This window comes from Eurosta solidaginis, chromosome 1, assembly GCF_040869045.1.
Source record: "Eurosta solidaginis isolate ZX-2024a chromosome 1, ASM4086904v1, whole genome shotgun sequence".
Lineage (NCBI taxonomy): Eukaryota > Metazoa > Arthropoda > Insecta > Diptera > Tephritidae > Eurosta > Eurosta solidaginis.
Window position 1 is genome coordinate 60,842,423 of NC_090319.1, and position 18,368 is coordinate 60,860,790.

Consider the following 18,368-nt stretch of genomic DNA (forward strand, 5'->3'; position numbering starts at 1 on the left):
TCTTTTAATTTAAACGGATTGGGACGACTTTGTTAACTCATCGGCCTTTTTTTTAAATAGTCATATTACCTTTTGCAGCAAATGCTGAAAAAATAAAAATTTGCACTTTTCTAATAATTTTGTATTTTTCGTAATTTATTGAAAATAACTTATTTTTGATTGTCATTTGTTACATCGATAATAGAATCCGAGCACCAAACAAAACCGACTAGAATTTCCACTCTATTAGGCATTCAATAAAGTAATAATGAGATAACTAAAAATTTGAATATTGTATGGAAGATCGATTTAAATAAGGGCTTTAATGTAGAAAGCCTGACGAATTATTTCTGTCTGAAATTGGCATAATATTTTTCGATGTCACTAAGTCAGTTGTAGAGTATCAATAATTAGCATAACGGGAGCCCTAGAAACTACCCCGACAGCAGCATTGCATGCCATTCTACACATCCCGCCTGCAGACCTAATGACCTAAAACATCGCGTTAGCAACTGCAACAAGGCTTAAGGCCTCGGGGCAGCTTTAGTGCAGACGAATGGCCAAAGCAGTGTAGCGCCATCTAATATCGGGCAAACGGAATATATGGTCCCGTGTCTGAGCTTCGAAAGAGATCTTTTTATTTATTTTCATTTATTCGGGCCACAATTGAGTTGGAGGGTTGGTGCCAGGGTGCAGAAATGGCAGAAAATACTATACATGTGTATACGGATGCTTCCAAATTAATGAAAGGGGTCGAGTCTGCTGTTTACTGTGTCGATACTGAAATAAGTAGATCCTACAGGCTGCCAGATTACTGCAGCGTCTTGCAGACAGGTGCTTAAGCTGCAGTCGCGTTAATATATATACATATGTATGTATTGATAGTCAGGCGGCGATAAAGGCAATAATCTCACACAGTACTTCATCAAGAAGTTTTCAGGAATGCAAAGAAGCATTGGAAAACACTTCGCTCAGACCGGACCATACACCTATACTGGGTTCCCAGTCATAGGTTAGGAGTATCATCTATGAACTGTTACGCATGCCTTTTATTTTGGTCGCCTTTAAAGCAGACCTGTTAAATAATGATTACTAATGGTAAAGATTAGCCCTTCCATTGATTATTTTCTTTAAACGCCATTTAGTGATTACTTGTCATTATTTTCTATTTTTAAAAATTACTTTTCAATTGATTAAAAAAATAATCATCATTTTTTACGATTATTGAAAATAATTTAAAGTAATCAAAAATCTAAAATAATCAAAAGTGCTAATTACTTTTGATTATTTCTGATTTTTTTCAATAATCGGAAAAAATCATGATTTTTTTTCTAATGGTAATCAATTAGTAATTGCTTGTTTCGGAAAACAATTGAAATAATTATTGGCCATTAAAATAGACATCTAATTAATTGATTACTAATGCTAATTCAAATTTAACAGGTCGGCTTTAAAGTTAAAGAGGAAGGAGCTGCTATCCATTTTTTTTTTTTGTTAAAAGCATAATATTTGTTTTCGGGCTGCTGACAGATGTTCATTAAAGAATCAAGAGGCCCAGTGTGAAAAGGCAAAATAAACTATTTCATTATACGAAATTATGACTCCATTAGGTTTCTGTGTGAATTCGGTATTAAGCTCTATGCTTAGCTTTTTGCTTTGTTTTTCAAAAAAAAAATGTAAGATCCGCATACTCCCACTTCCCGATATCAGCGGTGAAAAAACATGCAAACGTCTCTCGATTTCGCTGAAATTTTATATTTACCCTTTTTTAACACACTTACATATGTTTGTGTGTATATTAGCTTCACCTGTATGTTTGTATTTAACCGACGAGTTTGGACGCGATTTTGACACACTTTAAACATATAGGCCCGTAATCATACTCGCTGACTAAAATGCTGTTTAGTTAAAATCTTGCCTAAATTAAAACTGGGATTTAAAATTTTGATCTGTCATAGTCATATTAAACACAGTTTTCAGCTAAAATAAGCATGGACAGGGTATCCGCTTGAAAAAGGTATTGATTGGCGCTATGAAGAAATTTTTAGAAGTTTTAAAAGTTCACCCTGTTCCTTACAACCGTGGTTACTTGACTCCAAGAACTCTTAAAATACCACAAAAATTGTCAAAGGAATACCTGAAGACGCGTTTTGATCCCAGGAATCATAATCCGGTGGCTGATAATTATCATACAATTCTATTTAAGAGTTATTAGCAAATGTTTTGTAAAATTCAGCCGTCTATTTAAAATTGAGATCTCACTCTAGTAATTGAAATCGGAAATAAGAAATTGTACTTTTATTAGTAGATATTCGCAAAAAACTAAAAAAATTACCCGCAAACGGCTGCGAAACTGGTGAAAATTGTAACCGCACAAAACGCCTTTTTAGTTAATTCTTTTCTGTGAACAAAAATATCACCAAAATTACATCAACCACGTGAAAGTCTTAAACTTTTTTTTTGCGAAAATCTCTTGACAAAATAAAAGTATTACTTTGCCGCCTTCGGATTATTGCTTCCGAAATTAAAACGCGTCATCTGACACCTCTCCCGACATTTTTGGACATGCTACTTTTTCCTCAAAAGATACTAAAATATCAAAACTCACAAATAGCTATAAGTTCGGAATAATCTTAATTAAAGATTTCGCATATGTGAATCCAAGTAACCATCGCACATTTTAAAATTGTGTGATTTTCGTCAACAAACATATTAATACGCATTCTACCGATAATAAATTAGTTCCTGACGTATATTTGCTAATCGGGGAAGCCTTTTTTCACTTCCATTTAAGTTCATCGCGTTTAAATAGCAAATTGTTTAATTTCTCGCAACTTTTGACAGCGACTGCCAACTTAAAACCTATTTTAAAAAATTAAAATCGCGCTCATGTCATTTTAAATTTAAAATACTTTTTTAGAGATAAAATAGCGTTTAAGTGGATTATAACAGACTTGAAATGATACTTAATTTAGAACCATGTTTAAACCAATAAAACTCTATTTTATTTCGACTATGACTACGGGCCATAAATTTTATTCAAACTTTGTACACTTATCAAAGGCCGATGACAATGCAATAATTTGATGGTGAGGTGACATAAGGTCAATGGATACAAGGTCAATTGACCTTATGACCACTAAAATGGCCATAAGATCAATATTAACGTTGTGCACGTATCAAGGATCGATGACAGTAAAATAGTTTTATGAGGATATGACTTAAATTCAACGGACATAAGGATGGTAGCGTGCTCCGCCTACCACACCGAAGACCCTGGGCAAAGCAACAATAAAAATAAGGTTTTTCAATTAGAAAAAAAATTTCTTAACGGGGTCGCCCCTCGGCACTGTTCGGCAAGCACTCCGAGTGTATTTCTGCCATGAACTTTTTTTGTTCATTTGACTACTAAAACGGTCAATTACGAATCAATGATTTGTGCGCAGTTGATTCAACATCTTGTTGCGATGGGTAAAAATTGACAGAAAATTCGGTTGAATTGACCCGTATTTCGGTTGATTTTACCAAAACTCTACATTTAATGTTTTTTAGTCTCACAAGGTTCCCTGAGAACCAAGGTGGCTTATTAGTTTCCACGCTAGCATAGTGAACCGGAACACAATGTGTAAAGAAGCTGTTGAGCGATCTGTAGAAAATAGACGTTGCAGACTCGATGTCATTACACGCATGTAACTCAGACCAGTCATGAGAAGTAATCAATTCATTCAGCAAAATGAAATTGGTCTTATGAAAGCACCTTGAGCGAATACGAGTTATTCTTCTAGCTTTAGCAGGCATCTTAGGCTGAACAATGTCACATGCTATCTCAAGTGTAGGGTGATGAGAATCCTCAGGAAGAGATAATGGGGAAACCCGACTTATGGAAAAACACTTAAGTTCGCCAACCAGAACTAAATTCAACAACTTGTTGTTACAGTTTGCCACATTCTTTATCTGTAAGAGAGACGTATCAAGCAGTGAATGAACAAAATCATGATGAACGGTGGGAGTCAAGAATATCGACTCGCTAGAATTAATCCATTTTACTAAGGGTAAATTAAAGTCACCAAGAACAACAAGTCGATCATTATCACGCATTTGAGAATGCAAGCTATGAATAGCTAAAATATGGCTGTTATAAACATTCATATCCGACCGAGGCGGTATATAACAACAACAAATAAATAAAAAGAGGCTACGCAGTGAAAGCTTCACGGCTACAAATTCAATATCGGACGAGTTACCACACGACAACAACTCCGATGATATACTTGATTCCATGGCAATAAGGACACCACCTGCTCTGGAAGTACGATCACACCGATAAACAACATATTTATTGCAAAAAAGCTCAGAATTAAAATTATCAAGCTTTAATGTCAAATAGTAGATAAAAATTATCTTAAATAGTCGATAAAAACTACAATAGAAACAACATTGTCGACTAATTACTGATAATGCCTAATTTGTAGAAAAATATAATCCCTATCGCCAATCCAAACTACCCACCCAGATTTTGCTCGTTTCGCCGGCCCTGCTCATGGTACGATCTCCAAATAAAGTAAGCACATTCAAGCTTCGAACGAACGAGCGCCGTGAACAATACCTTAAGGGGCTACGGATGAGGAAAATCTGAGGTAGACCGTCGGATAAAAGCCAGAACGATTAAGACTTGACAATGGTAGTGTTTTAAATTAGTCGAGAAAGAAAATATCGAATCAAAACTATTCTTAGGTCATATGGTGCTGGAAGCAGATGCAATTGTAATGTATTGAAAACTACAAAAAGTAATGGCTACTTTGTGGCCCAAGGTGGCCGTAAACGAATTTGATTGAGTTATATTATAACAACACAATTCCGCTGGTATAATATATGTTTTTATCCAACATAAAAGTTTTGAGTGATTTTAATTAATTAAGAAAGCAGAACTGAATGACTTGCATTATCAAATGCTTTTGAGAAATCCGTATAAGCAGTATAAACTTGAAGGCGGTTACAAAAAGTAGACAGCCAAAAATCAGAGAAAATTGCTAGATTCATCACAGTTGATCTACCGGACATGAACCCATGTTGATTTTCAATGATTAGATTATACTTATTAGGTAATATCTTATAATTCAAATGTTCGAGCGCATAGAAAAAGGTTCAAGTTCAGGCTACCCTGTGCAGACTTAATACATTAAAATTTGAGCGTTAAAGACCGATTTAAAGATGTCGATAACGGAAGTTATACAGAAGAAGTCGCAAAATGGCGAATTGATTTCAACATGTTCCGAAAACAATCCAAACGGGCCTAGGATAATCCCTAAACGATTATGAAGTGATTCCGAAAAATCACTAAGTTGTTATTAAGTAAATACACAACAATAAAAAAAAAACATGAAGCAGCCACTCTTGTGTACATCAAGGCAACGAAGAGATACTCACAAACACATGTAGTCATCAGCCGAAGTTGGTTCTCACACATGCACACGCATATATGTAACTCAATTACCAAGCAGGAGATACAGCAGAAGGCGAAACGTCTAGACTTTAGTAGAAATATGCGAATGAAGCGACTGAGAGTATAAAAGAAGCTGAGTAATCAGTAATCAGTTTTTATTTAAGCACGCTATTGGTAGTGAAGTATAAGTTTTATTGTTAAGTACCTCAAAGTAGTCTAATAAAGACCATTTCGCATTATTGAATATTGGAGTGATTTAGTCAACAGTTTAGCGATTCGAACGTTAGCAGAAGGTTTAGAATACGCGGAGTTCCCCAAAATTTGTTACAATATGTAATTTTGTATGAGAAAACGAATATACTCGCATAACAACTATGCAGTATGTTATGCGAGTATATTCGTTCGTTCCCGAGTTATCTCTTATTATAAAAAGAAAAATTAAAAACCCGTTTTGACTAATAAACAAAGGCAAATTTTAACTATTATTTTCGACACTTACAGTAAAAGTCAAATTGTAATTATTACTTTTGACTTTTATTCTGTCCTTAGATCTTTAATTTATTCTATGCTTAGATCTTGAATCCCAAAACCCCGGTATGCCGACACATGCCTAGAAATCCTGTGACAACAGAGGTCTTACACTGTATCGCAATGTGAAAGAAATCTGGATTTGAAAACTGCGAAATTACTTAATTTTTCTTTCCCAAATGCGAAAAATTTCATTCGTATAGCGATACTGAGTTAGGGGTCAACTACTTAAGAAATAACAAAATATTACGCATTAGTAATCTTAATTTATTTCCTATAGGTACTCGCAGCAAATGGGAGTTACGCACACATCTCTATGCCATACACGGCGAGGGCGATGCGCCACTTCAGTGTAACTATTGTGATGAGAGTAAGTGTGAAAACAGTTTTAAAGTCTTAATTAAAGGCAGGAACAAATCTTTATATTGGTAAAATTGAAAATTGCTGCAGTACTAAAGTGTTTGTATATGAACGGAATGGAGGATCATATAATCTCAGAAAACTTAAAAAAAAAACAAATAAGGAAGGCTAAGTTCGGGTGTAACCGAACATTACATACTCAGCTGAGAGCTTAGCTGCGTTGGTTTCGTAGGGTTTCGTAGATGGTTTATAAGTGGTTTTTAATTCCATATCACATACGTTTCGGAAATATCGACCAAATTGTAGACCAAGGGTCACGTTTTTTGAAACGATTTTCCTTCATCCTTTGTCATATAAGGGAAAATCACCACGTAGGAAAATGAACCTAGGGTAACCCTGGAATGTGTTTGTATGACATGGCTATCAAATGAAAGGTATTAAAGAGTATTTTAGAAGGGAGTGGGCCATAGTTCTATAGGTGGACGCCTTTCGAAATATCGCTATAAAGGTTGACCAGGGGTGACTCCAGAATGTGTTTGTACGTTATGGGTATCAAATAAAGGTATTAACGAGGGTTTTAAAAGGGAGTGGCCGTTAGTTGTATATGTGAAGGCGTTTTCGAGATATCGACTAAAATGTGGACCAGGATGACCGAGAACATCATCTGTCGGGTATCGCAAATTTATTTATATATGTAATACCACGAACAGTATGCCTGTCATGATTCCAAGGGCTTTTGACTTCGCCTTGCAGAACTTTTTCATTTTCTTCTACTTAATATGGTAGGTGTCACACCCGATTTACAAAGTTTTTTCTAAAGTTATGTACATTTTGCGTCAAAAAACCAATCCAATCACCATTTCCCATCCCTTGTTTTGTATTTGGTATAGGTTAGGTTAGGTTGCACAGGCCGGTCCATGAGGACCTCACATAGACTGAATGAGTCCGTAGTGTTACCAGAAGTTTGTTTTAACGACCAAACTGAAAAACCCTATCAATAACCAGGACCTATGTTATAAAATAACTCCGTCCTCTTGGCAAATACTAGAAGCTTCCTAGGATTTAAGCCACTTGCTGCTTCTAGATCTGACAGGTGTAGCACTCCTAATAGCTGGTGTCTTAGCCTGGCAAGCGCAAGGCACGAGCGCAGAACGTGCTCGATCGTTTCCCCCTCCTGCCCGCACTTCATACATCTGATATCACTTACCAAGCCTAATTTAAAGGCATGTGACGCCAGAAGGCAGTGTCGAGTCAGAATACCCGTCATGAGTGTACAGTCCTCTCTTTTTAATGATAAAAGCCACTTTGTTAGTCCTAGGTTGTAAGACCTACACATAATCTTCGACACTTTACAGCCCCGCGCTTGAACCCACGCCTTTCCTGCTTGGTCGATCATGTGCACCTCTCGCCTTCGCTTAATCTCGCCCAGTCTAATTGAGACGTCTACGGAGCAAGCTTCAAGGGATGCGCCCTTTTTAGCTAGTTCATCCGCTTTTTCATTCCCATCTATTCCCATATGCCCTGGGAGCCAATATAGTTGTATGCTTCTCCCTGTACCGATTCCCTCCAGGGACGGTTTACACTCTAACACGCATTTATATGCTGTGCTATGCGAGATTATTGCCTTAATTGCTGCTTGACTGTCAATTTAAAAGTTAACACGGTTCACCTTAAGCTATTCTCTTCCAGGGTTTCTACCGCTTTGGTTACTGCTACTATTTCCGCATGGAAAACGCTACAGTAATCCGGCAGCCTGTAGGATCTGTTTATTTCCGGGTCAGCATAGTATACCGCAGACCCTACTCCTTCCACTACTTTGGAACCATCTGTGTACACATGTATCGCCTCGTCCGCCATTTGAGCACCCTTGCGCCAACAGTCCACCTCTATTGTGGCCTTAAGATCGCCCTCGAAGCGCAGATAGGGAATCAGACTACCTTGTGGTTGATGACGCTATACTACTATGGCCGTATTGTCGGCGTTCAAGCTGACCCGAGGCGCCTAGCCTTGTTGCAGTTGTTAACGCTATGTTCTTTGCTACCAGGTCTACAGGTGGAATGTGCAGAATGGCATACAGTGCAGCCGTCGGGGTTGTTTTCAAGCCTCCCGTAATGCTAAGCATTGATAGTCTGCATACCCCTCTAATTTTTTGAGGTAGGATGTTTTTTTTTTGGCTTTCCCCCAAACAATAACTCCATAGTATAGACTAGGGCTTACAATCACTGTAAAAACCCAATGAGAAAGAGAGGGCGATAAGCCCCACGTACACCCCAGCATTCTTTTACATGCATAAAGTGCCGTTGAAGCCTTCTTCACCCTCTCCTCCACGTTGACCTTCCATGAAAGCTTACTGTCTAGGATGATTCCAAGATATTTTGTGCAAGGTTTCTCCTGTAGTCACCCCTCCTAACTTAGGCCTGATCCACTTCGGGACCTTGTACCTCTTTGTAAACAAGACCATATCCGTCTTCTCCGCGTTGACTTTCAACCCGACATTTGATGCCCAGGTATGAATATCCCGAAGCGCCCGATCCATCACAGAGATAATCGTTGGAAAGCACTTTCCACATATGCGAAATTGCTACATCATCGGCGTAAGCCGTAAGTTTTACGGGCCCCTCATCGAATCGCCTGAGCAGTTGGTTGATAACCAGCGTCCACAGCAGAGGTGATAGCACCCCTTCCTGCGGCGTGCCCCTGTCCCCTGATTTCGTGGCCTCGTACAATCCCTATTGTGATGTAATCTTCCTGCAATTTAACATGCAGCCGATCCATCTCGTTAAGGCTGGATGTACTTTAATGCAATTAAGACCACCCATAATCGCCGATTTAGAAACATTATTGAAAGCCCCGGCAATGTCTAAGAAGACTCCTAGAGCATATTCCTTATATTCCAGGGCTTTCTCTATGCTTATTACCACCCTATGCAATGTGGTGTCTACGGAATTGCCTTTGGTGTACGCATGCTGTGTTGTAGAGAGCAGCTTTTCATCCAGGTTTTAATTTATGTACACATCTATCAGCCTCTCAAAGGTTTTGAGCAGAAATTATGTTAAGCTAATGGGTCTATAGTCTTTGGGATACACGTGACCGATCTTCCCCGCCTTTAGTAGGCTCGCCGAGGCTCTGAAAACCTCAAGATCCTTATGGATATAAAGGGTGGGCGTGCGGTATGGCGTAGAAGGTTTCATATGGTATACCAAATCGTTCCCGAGATGGTCGGGGTAGTACCTTAATGGTGCTTGTTACCGGAACGTACCGGATCTGCATCCGGAAAAGGACCGTCAACATCGACAACTTTCCCCAAGGCCTTCGGGGAGTGTCCTTATCGCTACAACAACCGGGTGTGGTTTAACAACTCTCACATATTACGTCTTCTAGCCGACATCGAGATGAATTATCATCCATTCATCCGTCGATATGTGGTCCGAACATTCGCACTCACGGCCATGTTCGTAATTTTTGCAGGTCGTGTTCGGAGTTCTTTCGCACATTTCGGGACTACATGGGAGAGATTTGAGAATAGCTTCGGATTTATTAGACTTCAGCTAGTAGAACGTTAGGAGTGTTGTCACGATTTTTTCGGTATCATGATGAGCTGAATCACATCCCAAGCCGAAACAGAAACATACCCTAGACTGTAATAGAATAAACGGGAACCGAAAGCGAAACGAAAGCATAAAGAGCAGCTTAAACAAAATTTTTAAAGGTAAGCGGGATATTATATTTTGTTTTTGGGCGGCCAATCTCTAAGAAAACAAGTAGGGAAGGCTAAGTTCGGGTGTAACCGAACATTACATACTTAGCTGAGAGCTTTGGAGAGAAAATAAGGGAAAATCACCATGTAGGAAAATGAACCTAGGTATCCCTGGAATGTGTTTGTATGACATGGGTATCAAATGAAAGATATTAATGAGTATTTTTAAAGGGAGTGGGCCATAGTTCGACTAAAATGTGAACCAGGGTGACCCAGAACATCATCTGTCTGGTACCACTAATTTGTTTATATATGTATGTAATACCACGAACAGTATTCCTGTCATGATTCCAAGGGCTTTTGATTTCGCCCTGTAGAACTTTTTCATTTTCTTCTACTTAATATGGTAGGTGTCAAACCCATTTTACAAAGTTTTTTATAAAGTTATATTTTGCGTCAATAAACCAATCCAATTACCATGTTTCACCCCTTTTTTCGTATTTGGTATAGAATTATGGCATTTTTTTTTTCATTTTTCGTAATTTTCGATATCGAAAAAGTGGGCGTGGTCATAGTCCGATTTCGGCCATTTTTTATACCAAGATAAAGTGAGTTCAGATAAGTACGTGAACTAAGTTAAGTAAAGATATATCGATTTGTGCTTAAGTTATCGTGTTAACGGCCATGTGGAAGGACAGACGGTTGACTGTGTATAAAAACTGGGCGTGGCTTCAACCGATTTCGCCCATTTTCACAGAAAACAGTTATCGTCATAGAATATATGCCCTTACCAAATTTCACAAGGATTGGTAAATTTTTGTTCGACTTATGGCATTAAAAGTATTCTAGACAAACTAAATGAAAAAGGGCGGAGCCACGCCCATTTTGAAAATTTCTTTTATTTTTGCATTTTGTTGCACCATATCAATACTGGAGTTGAAGGTTGGCATAATTTCCTATATACTGTAAAGATATTCAATTTTTTGTTAAAATTTGACTTAAAAAAAAAATGTTTAAGTGGGCGTGTTCGTCATCCGATTTTGCTAATTTTTATTTAGCACACATATAGTAATAGGAGTAACGTTTCTGCCAAAAGTCATCATGATATCTTCAACGACTGCCAAATTACAGCTTGCAAAACTTTTAAATTACCTTCTTTTAAAAGTGGGCGGTGCCACGCCCATTGTCCAAAAATTTACTAATTTTCTATTCTGCGTGATAAGGTCAACTCCTTCCCAAGATTCATCGCTTTATCCGTCTTTGGTAATGAATTATCGCACTTTTTTGGTTTTTCGAAATTTTCGATATCGAAAAAGTGGGCGTGGTTGTAGTCCGAATTTGTTCATTTTAAATAGCGGTCTGAGATGAGCGTCCAAAGACCTACATACTAAATTTCATCAAGATACCTTAAAATTTACTCCAGTTATCGTGTTTACGGACGGACGGACGGACGGACATGGCTAAATGAATTTCTTTTTTCGCCCAGATCATTTTGATATATAGAAGTCTATATCATCTCGATTAGTTTATGCCGTTACGGATGACCGTTATGCGAACAAAGTTAAAATACTCTGTGAGCTCTGCTCAGCTGAGTATAAAAAGAGTATAGTGGAGTAATTAGAGCTGAAGAGCTGTGAAAATATGCGGGTTTCCTTTAATCCTTCCGCTTTACACCTTCTCGAGGACTACTGCAAAATCTCCACTCCGTTGAGTTTCAGTCATTTAATGTTAAAAAATTGCTAATAAACGAGTGCTAGCACCACTGGTTATATAAAATTTAACTATGCCTAATATATTTTTCTTTTATATTTTCAAAGAATTCACACAACATATCCAAAAACGTGCACATTTAGAGCGCTATCATCCCAATGAGCCACAAAGTAAGCGCACCACTGTGCCATGCACAAAATGTGATAAACAATTCTCTACGGAAGTAAATCTTCAAAGACATATAAAAAAACATCATAATGAGGGTAGCTTTGATGTTTTAATGAAGAAAGTGGCCGCCGCTTCAGCAACACCACAATATGAAGGTTTTATGTGCGCGCATTGCCCGCGTAAATATCGTTCGAAATATGCGCTCATCAAACATTTACGTGTGCACACCAAAATGCCAGATAAGCCATATTCATGTCCAGATTGTTTTATGCATTTTAAACATTTTTCCGAATTGGATCGTCATGATTTACAACATCACGCTACAGTGCGTCCGTACAAATGCGATGAATGTTCCAAAAGATTCTCTACAAGAACAGCACTTAAAATTCATCGACAAATACATGAAGGTAAATATTGTGTCAAATATCTGTAAAATTATGTATAAATTTTATCAGTTACTTTCTTTCGAACCAACATTTTCGAAAAAAAAATTCGAAAATTGTAAAAGTTTTCCAATTTTAGAAATTTTCCAATTTTTTCATTTAATATTTTTTTAGAGAATTTCGACAAAGATTTTGTTCCTTACTTCTTGAGTATGACATTGTTTACTTCTATCATTTTTACTCTCTCAAAGTACGCGTTTACTTTCCCCCCAGCGGGTTAGGTTAGGTTAGGTGGTAGCTGCCCTGATAAGAATAGCTCACTTGGACAACACGAAGGTCCGTTGTGATACCACATACACCAAAAATAACGGTGACTTAGATCTAGCTACTTAGAGAATCTTTGGGTAGCAACGATAAAGCTCCGAATGATACCGATCTCAACTTTGGATAAATCCACGGGAGATCCAAGTGAGTCGCGACCGAAGTACTTTCGCCTAGTTCTGACAAAAGCTGGGCAATGGAGCATAAAGCGATTTGGTGATTCCACCTCATCATGCCTGTCGCAAAGCGAATTCAGTACCAGGTGTTGTTATCCCAACTGCTGATTGCTTCTTTTTGATTATTTCCAATACAACATCTTGTATTGCAATATATCAGTGAATCGAAACCAATGAAAACTTTCTTTTGACTTGACATTCTTCTGCACAGCGAATTGGTTGAATTCGCTTTGCCACCACCTGGTATGGATAAACCTTTCCCGAGATGGTCGGGCTAGTACCTTGTTGTTGTTGTTGTATCAGTGCTTCGCCCCATCCAATAGGTGCGACCGATCACAAATTGGCATCAATATCCTCTAACGGGAGTCCAAGGAAACTTGCTGTTTCAACAGGGTTAGACCATAATGAGAGTGGTGTTAGAGGCGTTGGTTCCACATTACAATTAAAGAGATGGTTGGTGTCATGTGGGGACACATTGCACGCAGGGCATATATTTTGTATGTCGGGGTTGATTCTGGGTAGGTAAGAGTTTAACCTGTTACAATATCCAGATCGAAATTGACCTAGAGTGACTCGCGTTTCCCTGGGGAGTGTGCGTTCCTCTTCCGCAAGTTTTGGGTATTGTTCTTTGAGTACTGGATTCACCGGGCAATTCCTGGCACAAAGATCCGACACCTGTTTGTGGAGTTCACTTAGGACCTGCTTCTGCTTTTTGGCTTCATACGGCTGAGTTCTCAGGTGCCGTATTGCCTCGTAATGCTTACGGAGATTACTCCTTAAGCCCCTGGGCGGTGTTGGCTCATGTTGTTGTTGTTGTTATAGCAGCGCTTCGCCACATCCAATAGGTGCGACCGATCACAAATTGTCAACAATCAGATGTCTTTTGGGATGCCCAGGTTTCTGAGTATTCAACAGGAACTGTTTGGTTAGCATCTCATTTCTCCCCCTGATGGGGAGTATTCTCGCCTCATTATGTAGGTGGTGTTCTGGGGACATAAGAAGACAGCCCGTGCGGTTCTGAGGGCAGTATTTTGGCAGCCTGTAGCTTCTTCCAGTGAGTAGTTTTTAGGCTTGGCGAATATATAGGGGACGCGTAGCATGCAATCGCGGGTTAGGGGATCAGAATATACCCGCGGTAGGTATGCCTGTCGTAAGAGGCGACTAAAATAACAGATTCAAGGGGCTGTGTAGCGCAACCCTTCAGGTTGCCAGCGCAATATATAGCTTCTCCAAACCCAATTGTCAACCTCACCTATCCGCGGCGAATCCTGTTTCACTAACAGACGAGGCTCTGGCGACCCCAAGCTCCTCATGGAACTTGGGGGTGGGGAGGGAGGGAATGGCCTGAAGGTTTAATGTGGCCACATAAATCGGACCCGAGATGGTCGGGCTAGCACCTTAATGGTGATGTGGTACCGGAGCGTACCGGATCTATATCCGGCAAAGGACCATCACATCGATAACACTCCCCAAAGCCTTCGGGGAGCAACCTTATCGCTACAACAACAACAACAACAAGCATGCAATCGGCTGGCCAATTGCTTTGTAAGTGGTAATGAACGTTTCTTTGTCTTTTCCCAAAGTACTGACAGCAAGAGATTTGAGGATTTTATTACAGCTCTGGATTTTTCAGTACAATTGCGGCTGCATGCTCACCAAAATGTAGATCCCGATCAAAGTCACACCCAAGATTTTGAGGTGTAGGACAGTCGGTAGCGTAGTGCCATCGATTGATTATTGTCAATACAACGCCTTGTACTGCAATATGTCAGTGAATCGAAATCAATGAAAACTTTCTTTTGACTTGACATTCTTCTGCACAGCGAGTTGGTTGAATTCGCTTTGTCACCCCCTGGTATGGATTAGCCTTGGCCTGTCGTAAGAGGTGACTAAAATACCAAATTGATTCAAGGGGTTGTGTAGCGCAATATATAGCTTCCTCAATCCAATTGTCAACCTCACCTACCCGTGACGAATCCTGTTTCATTAGCAGCCGAGGCTCTGGCCACCCCAAGTTGCTCATGGAACTAGGAGGTGGGGAGGGCATTGTGGCCTAGAAGGTTTAATGTGGTCATATAAATCGTTCCCGAGATGGTCGGGCTAACACCTTAATGGTGCAGTGTTACAGGAGCGTACCGTATCTGTATCCGGCAAAGGACCATCACATCGATAACACTCCCCAAAGCCTTCGAGGAGCGTCTTTATCGTTACTACAACAACATCAACGAGTTTACTTTTGATTTTTTTTCGATTATCTTCCATATAAAATATAGAATTATGCACATTTCGGAATCGTCAAGTTTGGGATTTGTGAGTAAAATTGGTAGACTAAGAAATTGCTTTCTCAAAAACACAGATCTTTGGCGTGTTTTCGAAAACGACTTTTTTTTCAATACCAAGTAAAAGTTTTCTTAGACATTCTCAAATATTTCTCAAATATCCCATTTTTTCGAAAATTTGTATTTTTTTGCTGTAGAATTCATTAAATTATATTCTATCAAAAATGTATGAAAGAAGGAAATTGATAAAATGTGTTTGCTAAGATACCCACTCAGAATTTAGGCGATTAAATTTTAAATTTCCCTACATATCAATACAATTTGATTACTCTTTCTGACTAAATAGTGAGTTATCATACAATTGAACAAAAGAAATAATCAAATATGAATACTTTTGATGATCAAAAACTGAAAAGCATTATTAGCTTTAATATTATCTACCATATAAGTCATTTAGTATAAGTTTAAACTTTGATTTATTTACTGAAAAATCAATTTCCCTGGCATTAGTAAGAAGATTGAATTCCTTCAATGCCCTAGCAATAGGCGAATTAGCGACATATGTCGTTCTGGCCCTATCCAATAAAAAAATATCATGATTTCGAAGTGTTCTAGATGGTATATTGAAGCGAATACGCTCCAAAAGAAACGGTGAGTCAATCGTGCCCCCTATCAAATCATAAATAAATATCAGCGCTAAATTAGATCTTCTACTATCCAGAGGCTTTAGTCTTATAAGTAGACATCTAGAGTAGTAAGATGGTAAAGGATCCTGAAAACGTAATGACCGGAGCCCAAAACGCAAACATTTTTTCTGGATCATTTCAAGTCGCTGTATATGACAAGCGTGGTATGGTCTCCAAACGAAGGAAGCATATTCCAGTTTAGACCGTACAAGCGATGTATATAGTAGCTTTAACGTATAGGGAACATGGAAGTCCGAGCTAAAGCGGCGAATGAACGCAAGCATTGAAATTTAGCATCGAAGACAACTCCAAGATCTAATATTTCATCAACAGTTTTCAAAACAGAAAGACCGATGTGATACGAGGTGTTAATACCATTACGGGTTTTTGAAAATGAGATGTGAAAGCACTTATTAATATTTAAATGTAAGCAATTCCTACTACACCAATCTATTACTCTGTCAAAATCTGACTGCAGCCGTAGGGAATCTGCCTGATTTGTGACTGATGTAAAAATTTTCAAATCATCTGCGTACAACAAAAAATTCGAGTAAATGAAGCAATGACGTATGTCATTAATATAAATTACGAATAGGAGAGGTCCTAGGACACTTCCTTGAGGAACACCAGAGGTCGCGGTAAAAGAACGAGAACTGACACCATCAACCACAACAGTACAACTCCGATCCGCCAGGTAAGTCTTCACCCATGATAGAATATTGGAGTGAAATCCCAGATCAGCAAGTTTTAAAAGTAGTAATTTATGGCTAACTTTATCGAAAGCCTTAGAAAAATCAGTGTATATGGTATCTACTTGTGCTCTATTATTAAAGACAGAGAGACAATATTCAGTAAAAACAGCAAGATTAGTCACAGTCGACCTACCGGACATAAAACCATGCTGGTTGGGTGAAATAATACTTTTTACCGCAAACGATATCTTTTCCTTAATTATAATCTCGAAAAGTTTCGATATTGTGGAAAGTTTTGATATTGGGCGGTAGTTGGCAATATTGCTCTTATTGCCACTTTTGAAAATAGGAGTAATGGAAGTTACTTTCCAGGCATTAATAAAATCTCCCCGCTTTAGAGATTTATTGAAAATTAATAACATCGGATAAGCAATTGCAACAGTATTTTTAAGCAAAAATGAACACAGTCCATCCACATCAGATTGTTTTGAGGACTTTAACACCGAAATTCCCCGAATAACATCATCAAGTGATATGGAAAGTTCACCAAAATTTATTTGAGTATTAACATCAGTATGCTCAACCACATCAGGCAAAACAGTATCAGACACAAAGTTAGAGCTGAAGAAATCTGCAAAAAGATTGACGGCATCAGTAAGAGAGTATGCAGAGGTTTCATTATAAAAAACATAAGATGGGATGCTAGAGCATGACTTTTTAGCTCTAACGTAGCGCCAGAAAGATTTCGGATTCGACTTAATGTCGCATTCAAATTTCTCAACATATTTTTTATGAAGCCGATTTCTTAGGGATTTAAATTGCTTTGAATAATATACATATTTTTCCTTAAAAGCAGGCGAGTTAGACAATTTGTACTTTTTAAAGAATTTGTTTCGTAAATTCTTAAGTTTTTTTAACTCCTTCGTATACCAAGGAATTTTATGGCAATTTTTCCGCATTCGAGGGATCAAACTAAAATATCAAAGCATTCACTAACACCAACACCTGAGAATATACTATCCCAATCAATTATGCTGATTTTGGCGTTGATATCATCAAAATCACAGTTTCTAAAATTATAGTTTCCTGAGTTCATATCTAATCGAATTTGTTTAAACTCATAAGATTCTAATTCCAAAACTAATGGAACATGATGTAAGCCAGGGCAAGAGAGAGGATCAAGACATTCGGAAAGTGAAAAAGTCATGGTATCAGTAATAAAAATTAGATCCAACGTCCTAGACAAGTTATTAATAAAGGTGTTTACCTGGGCAAGATTCGCGTTCAGTAAGTTATCAACGACATATGTTTCAGAAACACTATTAACGTTATTCGGATACAAAACTAAACTATCATCCACGGCTGCCCAGCCTACATTCCCTAAGTTGAAATCACCTAAAATACAAACATTATTCTCATGTCGCTTAGATACTAAATCTACAATATTATCTACATGTGCCATGTACACATGATCTTCACTTCCTGGTGGAATATATGAGGCACATACAAAGAGAGGCAAAGAGCCATATATGCAAACACATAGTTGATCTAACAGTGAGTCTCCATTCTGCAGCGATATAATTGACGAACCATATTTCCTTTGAACGGCGATTAAAATTCCACCACCCCGAGTAGCGCCAGTTTTTATCGAGTCGCGGTCTTTGCGATAGACATTGTAGAGGTTAGGATCAAAAAATTCGGAGTCATAAAATGTACTATTAAGCCAGGTTTCCACAAAAACTAGAGCATCGTAGTTCAAATCAGAAGTGAATTCATAAAGCTTCTTAGATTTAGTTCTAAGCCCCGATGAATTTTCATAATAAATACTAAGAGGCCTGTCATAGGCTTGTGGTGTTACGGAATCAAAATGTGTAACTTACGTGATCAAAAATTTATAATCATTTTTAATTCAGCTTTCAGAATCTTTTGTGACTATATCTGTTGAC

General features: G+C 38.3%; 1 protein-coding gene across 2 annotated transcripts in view; it reads left to right on the top strand.

The window, feature by feature from the left end:
- LOC137254533 (uncharacterized) overlaps positions 1-18,368 on the top strand; it is a 73,827-nt gene that overhangs the window by 53,566 nt on the left and 1,893 nt on the right. The window contains exons 5-6 of one of the 2 annotated variants that reach the window (XM_067792274.1): positions 6,231-6,320; positions 11,825-12,292. In XM_067792274.1, coding sequence (XP_067648375.1) covers positions 6,231-6,320; positions 11,825-12,292 — 558 coding nt within the window. The remainder of the gene's footprint in view (positions 1-6,230; positions 6,321-11,824; positions 12,293-18,368) is intronic. The other variant, XM_067792280.1, reaches the window with a different exon arrangement.